At 37.0% G+C, this 14,458-nt stretch overlaps 1 protein-coding gene across 1 annotated transcript; it reads left to right on the top strand.

Annotated features, from left to right (window-relative positions):
* Window positions 1-9,228: 9,228 nt before the first annotated feature.
* Window positions 9,229-9,629, top strand: LOC131488739 (elongin-B-like). Its single transcript, XM_058690584.1, has one exon. It carries the CDS (start codon window positions 9,257-9,259, stop codon window positions 9,581-9,583), a length of 327 nt encoding a protein of 108 aa, XP_058546567.1. The 5' UTR covers window positions 9,229-9,256; the 3' UTR covers window positions 9,584-9,629.
* The last annotated feature ends 4,829 nt before the right edge of the window (window positions 9,630-14,458 follow it).

Below are 14,458 nucleotides of genomic sequence, written 5' to 3'. Positions count from 1 at the left end.
ATATCTACTACTTTGAAAGATAACATTTCATTGGAAAAGTGTTTTTGATTATTTAAAACCATTCACAAAATTTAAAAAAAACAACAAATTTTCTTATCTGATAGTTTCATTTCAAACATTGATTCTTTGTGGAAATTGGAAATATACATTTAAATGGAGACCAAAACTTGTTGAAGGTCTTACTACTTCCTTCAGTGATTCAATATAATCTTCATCTAGATTTTCTAACAGCTTCCTTAATAGACTTTTTACTTTAGCCCTTGCTTCTCTGTATTCTCAAGACTGACCAAGTAATTATTTTTAAATGTAGTTATTTGTAATTTTTTTGCTTAAAATTCTTTGTTCAAAATTCTTTGCTATAAAACATCCAATGATTTTCCATTTCACTCAGAGTAAGACAAAATCTTAATAAATGGCCTGTATAGCCCTGTATTATTGCATTCACCTGCAGTCCACCCACGTCCATAATTTCTATTCTCATTTCCTGTTGTATTTTCTCTATGTCTCCACAATTTGGGATACTATATGTGTTGCTACTTGTGTATTTGTCTATTGCCTGTCCATCCCTGCTCCCTTACTTTCACCAAAGATTGTAAGCTTCATGAGGTCTTTGAAGTCAGAGTGTTGTGTCTATTATTTTTGTTTCTAGATTGTGCTTAGAACATTATCTTACACGTAGAAAGACTTAATCTTTTTAAAAATTTTCTGAATGTTTATTTCTTTTTGACACAGAGACAGAGAGAAAGAGAGAGACAGAGAGAGGGAGACAGAGAATCCAAAGCAGGTCCAGTGTTGTCAGCACAAAGCCTGACATGGGGCTTGAGCCCGTGAACCATAAGATCATGACCTGAGCCCAAATCAGACACTCAACAGACTGAGTCACCCAGGAGCCCCCTGTAGAAAACATTAAGTATTTGTTGCATGAATGAAAAGAAGGACAGGTGAACGAGTTATTGTGTGAAAATATGTTTGTTATGCTCTGGCATGTTGAATAATTAATATATTTTAACTATATCACATGTTGGTATTTAAAAGGAGTGATTAAAAGTGAATAAAATAAACTTGGAATAAAAAAATTTTTAATTAAAAAAATGGAAAAAAAGAAAGTAATGAAAATGATAAGGATAAATCATTCTTCAACCTTCTGACTACATTAGACCATTGGCACATATGATATCTTCATAAAATGAGATTTAGACCACTGAACCCTATATTTAATATCAGGGAAATATATATTTTAAAAATTGAATTAACATCTGTCTTAAAAGATATATCTTTTTTTTTGAGGGAGAGAGGTAGGGGCCCAGAGAGAGAAGGAGAGAGAGAGTCTCAAGCAGGCTCCTTGCTGTAAGTGCAGAGCCCGATGTGGGGCTTGATCTCACAAACTGTGATATCATGATCTGAGCCGAAATCAAGAGTTGGGGGCTTAACCAACTGAGCTACCTAGGCACTTACCTAACACTTTATATTTAAGGAACTCACCTGATTCCATAGCCTGCATTCTATGCGTCCTGAGGAAGATTTTCAATTAGGATTTTACAAGATGCCCAAACTACTGAGGAGAATATGTTGTGAAATGTCTTTACTCTCCAACAAGAAATTAAGTTGTATTTGACTGATGTTCATTTTACCTAGTTAACAACAATTACAACGTGGTCACTTTCAAGAGAAGCACATGGGGTGTGGCCCTGTCTGACCTGCATGGCACAGAGGGTGTGCCCATGCATGGGCTAAGCTTCACTTCCATCTTCCTCATTTTATACTTATTTCTTTATGCAGAACAAAGCTAACACTATTAAATTCCCATTACTTATATTGCTAAGCATAAAGTTTAAGTTTACTCAAGCCAATTAGCCAGAATTATAGGCTATCTAAGCTATAATCATTCCTAAACATTATCTTATAAGTAATACTGATAGTTTTTGGTAAGCAACAAAATGACTAAAGAATCCTTCATGGTTCTGAAACCTACGGTTCTTGTTACAACTCTGGAATCACTCAAAGATGAAGAGGTCTCTTCCTTCTTTATGCATAGTTAGCTTTGGAGTTAACAGTCTTCCTTTATAGAAATGAACCACTTATACATAAGGTTAGGGAGCCCTCTCAGGCACATATCAGAAAGAAAAATATATGTGTACAATTGTGGGGAATAAGAAATACTTTTCATAGTTATACAACTTTTTGAGCCATAGTTTCTGTGACTTTAAAAAGAGTATCTATAAGAATCAAATGAGATAGTTTGTAGAACTGTAGATAAAATTGTGATTCATATCAAATGTAAAGGGCCATTAGGTATGTCAAAGACAAAAAACAAATAAGTATGGGAGCTAATTTCATCAAGGCTATTGCCATAGGGTGAGGCTAGATATCCAAAGATTAGAATATCTTGGTGAGGTGGTTTTGCCTTATAATTTTATAGGAAGGAGTACACAGATGGTTGGTTACAAGAGAGTGATTTATAAGGGAATCCTTAGTCACATGAAGAGAAAATATTTATCATTGTGTCTAGTTGGTTAAAGGGAATCAAATAGTTCAGCTAGTCTTTTAAGAATCCCTTTCATGGGGTGTTAGAATTGCACTGCACCTAGAGCATAGAGATCATTTAATATGATTTCCCATAATTATCATTGGTGTATCATATCATAACTTTAGGAAATCAGCTCCTGAGTTAGGGTCTTCTTCTTCTTTTTTTTTTTTTTTTTCCTAACTGACAGGGCGTAGAATAAACTCTGTCTACTTTGCTTGTATGAACAGAGTAGTGTCCTCCTCATGGATTCACTCCCAGGGTTTCTATGACATGCTATTGTTTGGCTAATCCTTAGCTCCTAGATATGAGTCATCAGAGAGGTAGCTGCATATAAGCCTTGTTTCTCTGGAAATTCAAAGCATTTGGGTAAGTGTCAGAATTGTCCCAGGATACACTTTCATTTATCACTGACTAGTAATTTATCTACACTTATTTCTCTGGGTGATTCTGTCAGTGAATTAGGAAATATATGTGCGATAAGACAGCTTAACTGCCTACAATCAATGCAATAAATAAATAAATTCAAGCTCACTTTACAGATGTAAATCATTGTCATGATTCTATGTGAATGTACCTTGTTTGCCTTAAGTTCTTTAATCTAGCATAGACAGTGACTCAACCAGCAAGTTGCTCTTAAATAGCATAGAAATGCAGGTTGAAATTACTTTGCAGAATAAATTTCTCTTAATGTCTTTTTATCCTAAGTAATACTCATTTTTTACAACTTCCATTTTAAAAATGGATAATGTAATGTCCCACACATACCACTTTCTCAAATGCAATTTTCAAAAGAATGAGTTGTACAAAAAATTTCCCCAAAGGGGTAACTATAGTTTGTTTCAATTAGTTTTAAAATAGATTTTAAATTATAGTTTTGAATCATTACCTGTCTCTCCATTGGCTCACATCTAGAATGACATTTATAACACATCCCACGTTAGTATAAACCAATTTCAGGTTTGTCTTTGGGGAATTATCATGATTAAAGTCTCTCATTCTGACATGACCCTCATTCACAACAAAACAAAATTTGTTAACCCCAAGGTTCCTCATTATATCTTCAAATCACTTTACAAGTAGAATCAAACTTTGTATTTAAATAAATTTTCATTTAGATATAAAGTTGTATTATGTATGTAACTTAGTGAGATAAAAGCCAACAATGTTTCTATAATTGAGAAATTATGAGTTCCATTAAAACTGACATGAAAATTGGAATAAGATGTTTACATTACAGCTCTATTATTTCCAGGTATCATAGCATTGGACAAGTGAGTTATTTTTTGTATTTCAATTTTCTGTTGAAACATAAGAATATTGCAGTATAAGATACAAAAGTAAAATTCTATCAGTAATGCAACATAATTGTAATGTGAATTGTACAAATAATGCTTGCTATTATTTCTCTTTCTCTCTCTCTGTCTTTGTATAGTACATATAGTATATCTGTACATATAGTACACATAGTATATATAGTACATATAGTATATAGTGTGTACAGTATATATAGTACATATAATATGTGTGTATATATATTTTACAGCAACTCTTCTGTGTATGAGTTATATGTAACAGTATGAGTAATATGAGTAATAAATCATGTTAAATGATTCCTATGCACTAGCACAATTCAATCTTATTTATATATATAGTATATATAGTTATTATAGTATAAATAGCTATAATAAATTTATATATACATATATATATATATGATCTCTATAAAACTTCTCTTCCTTGGGGCGCCTGGGTGGCGCAGTCGGTTAAGCGTCCGACTTCAGCCAGGTCACGATCTCGCGGTCCGTGAGTTCGAGCCCCGCGTCAGGCTCCGGGCTGATGGCTCGGAGCCTGGAGCCTGTTTCCGATTCTGTGTCTCCCTCTCTCTCTGCCTCTCCCCCGTTCATGCTCTGTCTCTCTCTGTCCCAAAAATAAATAAAAAATGTTGAAAAAAAAATTTAAAAAAACTTCTCTTCCTTTTAGAGGGTTATATAATGTAACATGGACTACTTGGGTGAAGTTATAAAATATTTTATTCTTATAAACTGTTAGTACAGTGCTTCATAATCATATATACTCTGAACATTTTTAGAAATAGACTACTCTTGGCAATAAATATAATAAAGAAAATGGGTATTGTAAAGAAAATACAGAAGGCAGGTTAGATCATGTCAACTGGATGTATAGAGAGCTAAAAAGACAGTGAAACACAACTTTACAACTTTACTTGGAATTCAAAAAATTTGAATTGAATCAAAGACTGTTAGGAGATGTAAATATACACTTGTCAAAGAAAGAAACTTTTATTACGTCACAGTATTTTTGTAAGCAGTGGTGAGCTCTGGCCTGAAGTTTCCAGGAAGACAGGTGAAGTTTATATCCCTATACATTTTGAAGGGAATCGGATTTCTGGCTGCTGTTGGTCAACAGACACTCCTTCATCCACACATGGCAATTGTGGTTAGACAAGATTTTTGATCTATAAGTCAATTTTAAGAGAATTCACATCTTTATCACGTTTAGACTTCCAACTGAGCACAATATGTCTCTCCATTTTCTTATGCACTGTTTAATTTCTTTCACTGGTATTCATATTTTTCAGCATACAGACCTTATTTATGCATTTTCTTTGATTTTACCCAATATTACTTTTTTCAGATATCTTAACTGTTATTTTAAAATTTTGGTTTCCATTTACATCACCAGTATGAAGAAATACAATTGAATTTTTGTGTGTGTGTTAACATTGTATCTATATTCTTCCTTAACACACATTAATTTTAGGAGTTTTTTTGTTTTTGTTTTTTGATTGGTTGAAATTGTCTAGATATACAGCCATAATATCTGTAAATAGAAAATAAATTCATTTCCGATCAATTTAACTTGCATTTCTTTTTCTTGTGTTATTGCATCGATTTAGACTTCCAGTATGATGTTAAATGGGAGTGAAATGGACATTTTTGCCTTCCTCCCAATTTTATGGGTAAGGCAGTCATTCTTTAATTATGAAATATGATGTTAGCTGCAGGTTTTTGTTGACGACCTTTCTCTAGGAAGCAATGGTTTCTTTGTATTCTTAGCTGCTGAGAATTTTTATCATAAATAAATATTGTGTTTTATGAAATGCCTTTTCAGTATCAAAAGGATTGTATATTTTTTCCTTCTTTTTCGCACTATTATTACACAAGTTTTCATTGACCAAATTTTCACACGTTCAATTACCATTGCATTTCTAGGGTAAATTTTAGTTGATCATAGTATATTTTTCTCTTATATGGCTAGGTATGTTGTTGTTGTTGTTGTTGTTGCTGTTTATATATTGTTGAAGTTTTTGTAGCTATAGTAACAAGGGATAGTGGTTTGTAGTTTTCTTTTTTGTGCTGTCTTTATCTAGTTTTGATATGTTATTCTGGACTCGTAAAATGAAACTGGAAGTTTTTATTTTTCATTCTTCAATTTTCTTGAAGAAATTGTTTAGAATTAGTGTTATTTGCCTTTAAATGTGTGATAAAGTTTTCCAGTGAAACCAATGGGTCTTGTTTTTAATCTGAAGGATTAAATATGAATTCATTTTTAAGAGTTATATGAATATTAACGCTATATATTTCTTCTTCAGTGAATTTTGATATTTTATAGTTTTTGAGGCTTAGGTACATTTGTATAAGTTGTCAAATTTGTGTATGCAGAGTTCTTTATAGTTTTCTATATTATCCTATATATGTCCTAAGAATCTGTAGGAATATCCCTTCTTTCGGTACTCATAAATAATTTGTGTCTCCTCTCCTTTATATTTGTTAGTTTTCCTAGATGTTTATCATTTTTATTTTATCTTCACAATAAACTGACTTTCTCTTTTCAGTTATTTTCTGTTTTGTTTCTTTCTGCTTTCACATTCATTGATGTCTGCTATCTTGCTTACTGTCTTCAATTGCCTTTGTCTTCTGATTTGCATTTCTTTTGTCCTTCTTTAAGTTTCTTAAGGTAGAACCTTAGATTCTAGAAGCAGCTTTTAGAAATAGGTCCTTTTTGTTAACCTTGCTTATTTTCTCCCCACGATATTTGTCTTTTACTGTAAAAGGAGTTTTAAAATCTCCCAACTATAATTGTAGATTTGGTTTTAATGCTTTTATTTGCTGTCTTACTTGAAGAGTTCTGGTAGTGGGTTGCTTTACAATTTAAATTCCAGTTGGAAGTATATCTGAATTGAAGTCATCCTTCCATGAATATTGTGGCTGGGTTCAAGGTATAAATTCAAGGTGTAAGTTCTTAGCACAGACAAGAATAGATGCTAAGTGGAACAAAGAGTTGGCCGTGTTGGTATTCTCTGTTGCCGTCCATATTAATTTGATATGCCCCGATTCGAGAGACCCCCAGAAAACAAACCACCAGAGTCCAGAGTCAAAGCCAAGCGGCAGGGGTCGTTTACTGCAGGTTGGAACCTGGTCCTCCGCGCACTCGTTGCCGGTGACACAAGAGGCCCCGAGCAAGGATCTTACAGCTTCTTTTATAGACAGGCACAAACAAGTTAGGGATTATTTTGAGGTTACAGAGTTGTTATAGGTTGACATTTAAATTTGAAGGCTCAGCAGAACTTGATTGGTTCCCGCCTTTATTTCAAACCATTCAGCAGAACTTGATTGGTTCCCGCCTTTATGTCAGACTACCACCGGGCGTGCCCTGGCTGGTTTCGGGAACGGCGGGGGAGGGGAAAGATCTTTTCTTTGCAGTTGTGAGTACACCTGGTAATTTTTCTCTTAGCCTCTCAAATTCACCTCTTCTGTGGTCCAGAAAACTGAATTCTGTGGGCTGCATCATCTGTGCTTTCTTGCCTTCTGCCTTCCAGGTTGACTAACGGGAGAATCTGGAAGAGTAATAGTGGATGTAGGAGGAGAGACCTTGGGATATTGATCCCCACACTCTGTTTTGGATATTCCCTTCCTGCCTTGATGAGGGCCTGATAGTTACTACATTTTAAAATACCAGCTTCTGTGGGATACCTCCTCCTTCATTGTTCCCTATATTAACCTATGTTACCTCTTCTTTCTCCTCCCAAACTAGATGTGATCAGAACAAGGCACAAGAAAGTTGCAAGAAACGGGGGCGCCTGGGTGGCGCAGTCGGTTAAGCGTCCGACTTCAGCCAAGTCACGATCTCGCAGTCTGTGAGTTCTAGCGGGCTCTGGGCTGATGGCTCGGAGCCTGTTTCCGATTCTGTGTCTCCCTCTCTCTCTGCCCCTCCCCTGTTCATGCTCTGTCTCTCTCTGTCCCAAAAATAAAAAAAAAAAAAAAAAAAAAAAAGTTGCAAGAAACGTATTACATGAATGATTAATTAATGGAAGGCTGATATCACATACACCACATACTGATATCAAAACACAACCAAGTGTGGAAAAATCTCTGCAAAGATACAGAAGATTCCCTAGGATTTGGGAGTGTTCTTTGATAGTATTGTAATATGGAAGTGGGTAATTAATGGTTAGGTTTAAAATAATGATTTGTTATTACTTTCTATTTTCTCTCTGTCTCTGTCCCACAATCATACACTAAAAAATAGACAATTTTTATTGTCACTGCTTATTTTTCTTTTTTTTTTTTTTTTTTTTAATTTTTTTTTCAACGTTTTTTATTTATTTTTGGGACAGAGAGAGACAGAGCATGAACGGGGGAGGGGCAGAGAGAGAGGGAGACACAGAATCGGAAACAGGCTCCAGGCTCTGAGCCATCAGCCCAGAGCCTGACGCAGGGCTCGAACTCACGGACCGCGAGATCGTGACCTGGCTGAAGTCAGACGCTTAACCGACTGCGCCACCCAGGCGCCCCTTATTTTTCTTACCAATGAAGTTTGCTAACAGAGACATCTGAGGTCATCCAGAGTTCCTGCATTGTAATATCATTTCACTTTTCTTTCTGTGTGATAGATCTCACATCTCTGCGTGAACCGATATGTGACTTTTGATGCAGAAGTTATCACTCAAGCCAGGGATGCAGTCATTCTAGAGGTATTAGAGTTACAGAACTGTAGAAAAAATCTGTTTGGTTGTGGGAAATGAAATTTTATTCTTGTAGTATAGCTGTGTGCAAAATAGTTACTTACTTAGGTGTTTCATTTAATTACTTTTTGTATAATAAATGAAACTCTCTTATCTGAAAAATTCAAACCTACTAAAGAAGAAAAAAGGTGTGGGAAACTGACTCAGATACATATAGTTTTTCAAGGCAGATATTGAAGTAATATTTAATTGTGCTATAAATTTGATTTCACCATTAAACTTGTTTTCTATATGCTATATAATAGTTTCTTACAATGTAATCTTTCTTGCTATGCATTAATTATTTTTGAAATATAGTTTCCTAATATCCTAGTCACATTTGAGGTCTGCAAATGTGCCTCTTCCACAAATCTCCTTTTCACCAAGTTTCTGCTCATGTTCTTTCCAAGCACTTGAACGTCCAGTCCAACGATTGGCTACCACTCGTGAATCAGTATAACTCAAACCTTTTTTTTTCCCCCTATGTAAAATGAATCACCAGATACATTGGCCAAAGTTCTGATCACTGGATGAATTTCTCTTCAAGACTGCCCTACAGGAATGTCCCAGAAAATTCCATGATTCACCTATAGAGCTCTGCCAAAGTTTCCAAAAGTAAAAGTAAACCTCATTTAGTCAGGAGGCCTGCAGAGGGAGTTCTCAGCATCGCAGCCCAAGCCAGGACCTGGCAGGACGTGTTCCTCATGATCAGGCCCCACAAGACCACCATCTTCGCATACGCCAAGGAGTCGAGCACCTTGTTCGAGCTGAAGCGCATTGTCAAGGGCATCTTCAAGTGGCCGTCCGACGAGCAGCCGCTGTACAAGGATGACCAACTTCTGGATGATGGCCAGACACTGGGAGAGTGTGGCTTCACCAGTCAGATGGCACGGCCGCAGGCCCCAGCCACCGTGGGGCTGGCCTTCCGGGCAGATGAAGCTTTGGAGGCCCTGCACATCGAGCCCTTCTCCAGTCCACCCGAGCTGCCCCGATGTAATGAAGCCACAGGACTCAGGAAGCAGCGCCAATGAACAAGCTGTGCAGTGAGAGGGCCCCGGGCCCGCCCCCAGTGGCCCCCCTCCCAATAGAAGAGATTTGGTGCCTGCCTGGTTGCTGCCTTTTTCTGCGCACCCTCTCCTGACTCGGGCGTCACCTTCCCTGGGATGGGGTCTGCTCTCCTGCAAGGCTCCTTCTCAGCCCCGTGTGCTTGCTAGGCTGGCTGTGACTGTGGGACCGACCCCAAGCTCTGTGGGCCCCCACTGTCCACACCCACTCCAGCCTGCCCCTCAGGGGCTATGCGCAGAGAACTGGGAGGAACCCCGGGCCCCGGGGCCAGCCTTCTGCTCAGCCTGGAGACAAAGGTTCCTACTGTGACTTCCAGCAAGCAGGCTCTCACAGGCTCCGGGGCAGACTCTGGGCTGAGGGGCAGAGGCCAGGGGCAAAAATGTCAGCTGGAGCCAGTGTGGTTCCCCGGGGGACCCACTGCGTACAGTCGCCTTACTTGAGTCTTCTAAGGCTCTGGGGGCGGGGGGGGACATTCAAAGTGGAAAGACTGCTCTCTCTCCACCCCTAATAAATAATCTATAGACCGCCCCCCCCCAAAAAGTGTCATCGACACTTCATGCTCCATTATGTCAGCTAGATCATATATGGCTCAAGTGACAGAACAGTGAACCTGCTATAGCAAACCTTCCTTTGCTCTGATCTTCATTCAAAACTAGCATTTTTGGGGGGTCGTTTGTAAATGGGCCAGAGTTAGCACACCCAGATGACAAAAATTTTTGCCTCTATAAGCTAAAGGGCCCCACTAGTTGTTGTGCTTCGGTTTTATTTTTAAATGCTGCTAGATGCAATAACTTCTTTTTCACCTTGGAAGGGATGCCCTGTATACACCACTGGACTCCTAGAAATTCCATGAGGGTAGAAGGCCCATGAATTTTTATTGAATTTATTTCTCAGTCTCTAACAGGTAAATGTTTTACCACCACGTCTAGAGAGTTGGTACTTCTTAATCACTACATAATGTCAACCTACATGGGCCAGTATGAAGTCTTCTGGATGGCCAGCAATTAAGTTTCCTGTGGAATCAGTTACGATATAGGGCCGAAAAGCTGATATACCTCTGTGGTAAAACAGTGAAGCTGTATGGCCAGCCTTGCCAACTAAAAGGAAACTGGTTTTGATGGTCTTTACCAGCAAGTGTTGAGAAAAAAGAACTTGACAACTCTATAGCTGCATATCAGGTACAAGGAAAAATATTAATTTACTCAAGCTGCGAAACCACATTTGGAAGGGCAGATGAAATTAGAGTTTATACCTAGTAAAGTTTACAATAACCCACTGTCAATCTCCATGATACATCTGCTTTCTAAACTGGACAAATTGGCAGATTTGAATGAGGATGTAATGGGAATGCACCCTTCAAGTCATTGATAGTGACATTAATCTCAATAGCCCTTCCAGGTATGTAGTATTGCTTTTAGTTTACTATTTACTACTTACTTAAGTAGAGGCATTTCTAATGGCTTACACATGGCCTTTCCTAATGCAATAGCACTTACACTGGAGGTTAGAGAACCTAGGTGGAAATTCTTCAATTGCTAAGTCTGTCTATTCTAATTATGCATTCTGGCACTAAAAAAATAACCACATGAGGGATTTCTGAACACACTGGACCCATATTGAGATAAACTTAAGTGACATTTTGGATCTCCTGAATTTAGCTACACTTCAGAGCCTGTGTCTAGTAATCTTTTAAAAATCTGATTATCTCTCTTTTTTTTTTCCCAACACACAGTCACTTAATAAAAGGCCATAGGTCTCTTTGGGGAAGGTGTGGAGAAAGATTAACAGTGTAAAATTTGGCAGGGTCCTTCCTGAAGGGGACCTGACCTCCCTTCATTCAAGGGATTAAAGGTCTATAAACTGGCTCAACTCTGGAACTATCAGGATTCCATTCTTCCCCAGTGATTGTCCTCACTTTAATTTCAGACATCCTGTGAGGTTGGGGATTCAATTTGTGTTATAATGCAGCTGCTTGCAAGATGAGACTCTGGGTTGGGTTTTTAGAACTGTCAGCTCTGTGGCTATAGGAGATAAGGATTTCTTTCAGGGAAGTTATAGACACTTTCAGGTTATTTGTAAGGAATTTAAGCTGGGAATTTGAATCCCTGAACTCATTATTTTATCTTCCCACTTTCTCCAGTGCAATTAAGAGCAACCAGAAATCTCATTATACCCATTAAATTGACATACGTGTTCTAAGATATTGAATACACAGCCAATCAGAATATGAGTTTTATGAGTTTTTGATTAAGAGTATCCAGTGGTGTGGTGGTACTTTGTGTATTTCTATTGACCCATCATGAAATGAACCACCAGCACTTTCTTTACCATTAAAAATAGAGCCATTTATGCCTTGAATATAATTAGACTAGAGAACTAATTCCAGATACTCCAGAACAAGTTCAGAAAACTCATCATTAATATTTCATTCCTGTAGAACCATTTCTCATACCAAATCTGTACCTCTCAGAGTTTCTCAGAGTTCTTCGGAGAAGGAGAACCAGTAGGAGATACATTTTTCATTTGAATTTTTTTTTTCTTTTTTAATATAGGCATTTACATGTACACACTTTTTTAGTGTTTATTTAAATTCCCATTACCTAACATACAGTGTGATATTAGTTTCGCTGTACAATATAGTGATTCAACACTTTCATACAACACCCAGTGCTCATCACAAGTGCGTTCCTTAATCCTAATCACCTATTTAACCCATTCCCCCATCCGCTTCCCCTCTACCATCAGTTTGTTCTCCAGAGCTAAGAGTCTGTTTCTTGATTTGTCTCTCTCTCTATTTTTTTTCCCTATGCTCATCTATTTTGTTTCTTAAATTCTACACATGAGTGAAATCAATTATATGGTGTTTGTCTTTCTATGACTGATTTATTTCATTTATCTTTATGTATCCTTTTAGCTGGATCCCATTCGTTTTACTGTGTTGTTTTTTCATCTTAATTCATGTTAACATATTTTCTAATTTTCCTTATTTTTTTTTTCTTGACCTACAGGCTATTTAAGAGTGTGTTGTTTAATTGTTTACATATTTATGAACTCACTAAGTTTTTTTGCTATTTCTTTTTTTTTTAAATGTTTTACATTATTTTATCTTATTTTTTGAGAGACAGAGAGAGACAGCATTAGCAGGAAGTGGGCAGAGAGAGAGGGAGACCCAGAATCCAAAGCAAGCTCCAGGCTTTGAGCTGTCAGCATAGGGCCCAATGTGGTGCTTGAACCCATGGACACAAGATCATGACCTGAGCCGAAGCTGGGCCCTCAACTGACTGAGCCACCCAGACACCTCCTTTGCTATTTCTTTATTATATAATTCTATGATGGTTAATGAACTTTGTGTAATCCTACCCATTTTAAATTTATTTATTCTTATTTTATGGCTTAGCATGCAGTCTATCTTGGAGAATGATTCATGTGCACTTGAGAGAAATGTATATTTTGCTGGTAGTCAAGTGCTATATAGATACCTGTTAAATCGATTTGTTTTATAGTGCTGTTCAAATCTTCTATTGTCTTGTTGATGTTCTTTCCAGTTATACTATTAATTTTTAAAAATGTGGTACTGAGGTCTCCAATGGCTATTATTTTTAATGACATAAATCTTCTATTGCATTTTCCTTTAAATTTTTTATCGTGGTATAATATACATAAAAATTACCATCTTTACCATTTTTAAATGAACAGCTCAGTGATATATTTATATTGTGCAACCATCACTACCATCAATCTATGGAACTCGTTTTCATTTTGCAAAAATGAAACTCTGACCATTAAACAATACTTCCCCATTCTTTCTTCCGCCTAAAACCTGGTAAGCTCTGTTCAAAGCTTATACAAAGTATTGCTAGGAATAATGGAATTACACATTATTTGTCTTTGTATGTGTGGCTTACTATGCTTAACATAATGTTTTCAAGGTTCACACCATGTTGGATTATGTCAGAATTTCTCTCTTTTTAGGGGATGAATATAACATTTTATTGTATATCGTCATATTGTTTTATTGTCAATATTGTCAACGAACACCTGAATTGCTTCTACCTTTTAGCTACTGTTAATAATGCTGCTATGAACATGAATGTACAAATATCCCTTTGAGATCCTATTTTCATATATCTTGGGTATATGCAGAGGTGGAATTTCTGTATCATTTGAATTCTACCTTTAGCTTTTTGAGGGCCCACCAAACCGTTTTCCACGGCACCTACATCATTTAACATTCCCGCCAACAGTCGAAGTGATTCCAATTTCTCAGCATCATTGTCAAAACTTTTCAGTTTTTTTTTTTTTATAATAGCCATCCTAATGGGCATGAGGTAGTATCTCATGGTGGTTTTGACAAGTCCAGTGATTTTCAACTATGCCTTCCTTCATGTATGTCCTTTTTTGCTCTATGTATCTTGGAGCTTTGATGTTAGATGCATGTATGTTTATAATTATTGTATTTTTCTGATGGCTTAACCATCTTATCATTCTAAAATGTCCTTATTTTTTGTGGGGCACCTGGGTGACCCAGTTGGTTAAGTGTCTGACTTCGGCTCAGGTCATGATCAACAGTTTGTGAGTTCGAGCCCCACGTTGGGCTCAGTGCTGACAGCTCAGAACCTGGAGCCTGCTTCAGATACTGTGTCCCTCTCTCACTCTGCCCTTCCCCAGCTCATGCTCTGTCTCTGTCTCTCTGTCAAGAATAAAAATTAAAAAAATAATAATAAAAAGTCCTTATTATTTTATTTTTTTTAATAATTTTTTAACGTTTATTCATTTTTGAAAGAGAGAGACAGAGGACAAGCAGGGGTGGGTGAGGCAGAAAAAAGAGGGGGACACAGAAT

Source organism: Neofelis nebulosa, chromosome 10, assembly GCF_028018385.1.
Source record: "Neofelis nebulosa isolate mNeoNeb1 chromosome 10, mNeoNeb1.pri, whole genome shotgun sequence".
Taxonomy (NCBI): domain Eukaryota; kingdom Metazoa; phylum Chordata; class Mammalia; order Carnivora; family Felidae; genus Neofelis; species Neofelis nebulosa.
The sequence above is the reverse complement of the archived record's forward strand: the minus strand, read 5'-3'. Positions and strand labels throughout refer to the sequence as shown.

Excerpts from the sequence above, each read along its gene's own strand:
- LOC131488739 (XM_058690584.1), top strand. The coding sequence starts at position 9,257 with ATGATCAGGCCCCACAAGACCACCATCTTCGCATACGCCAAGGAGTCG.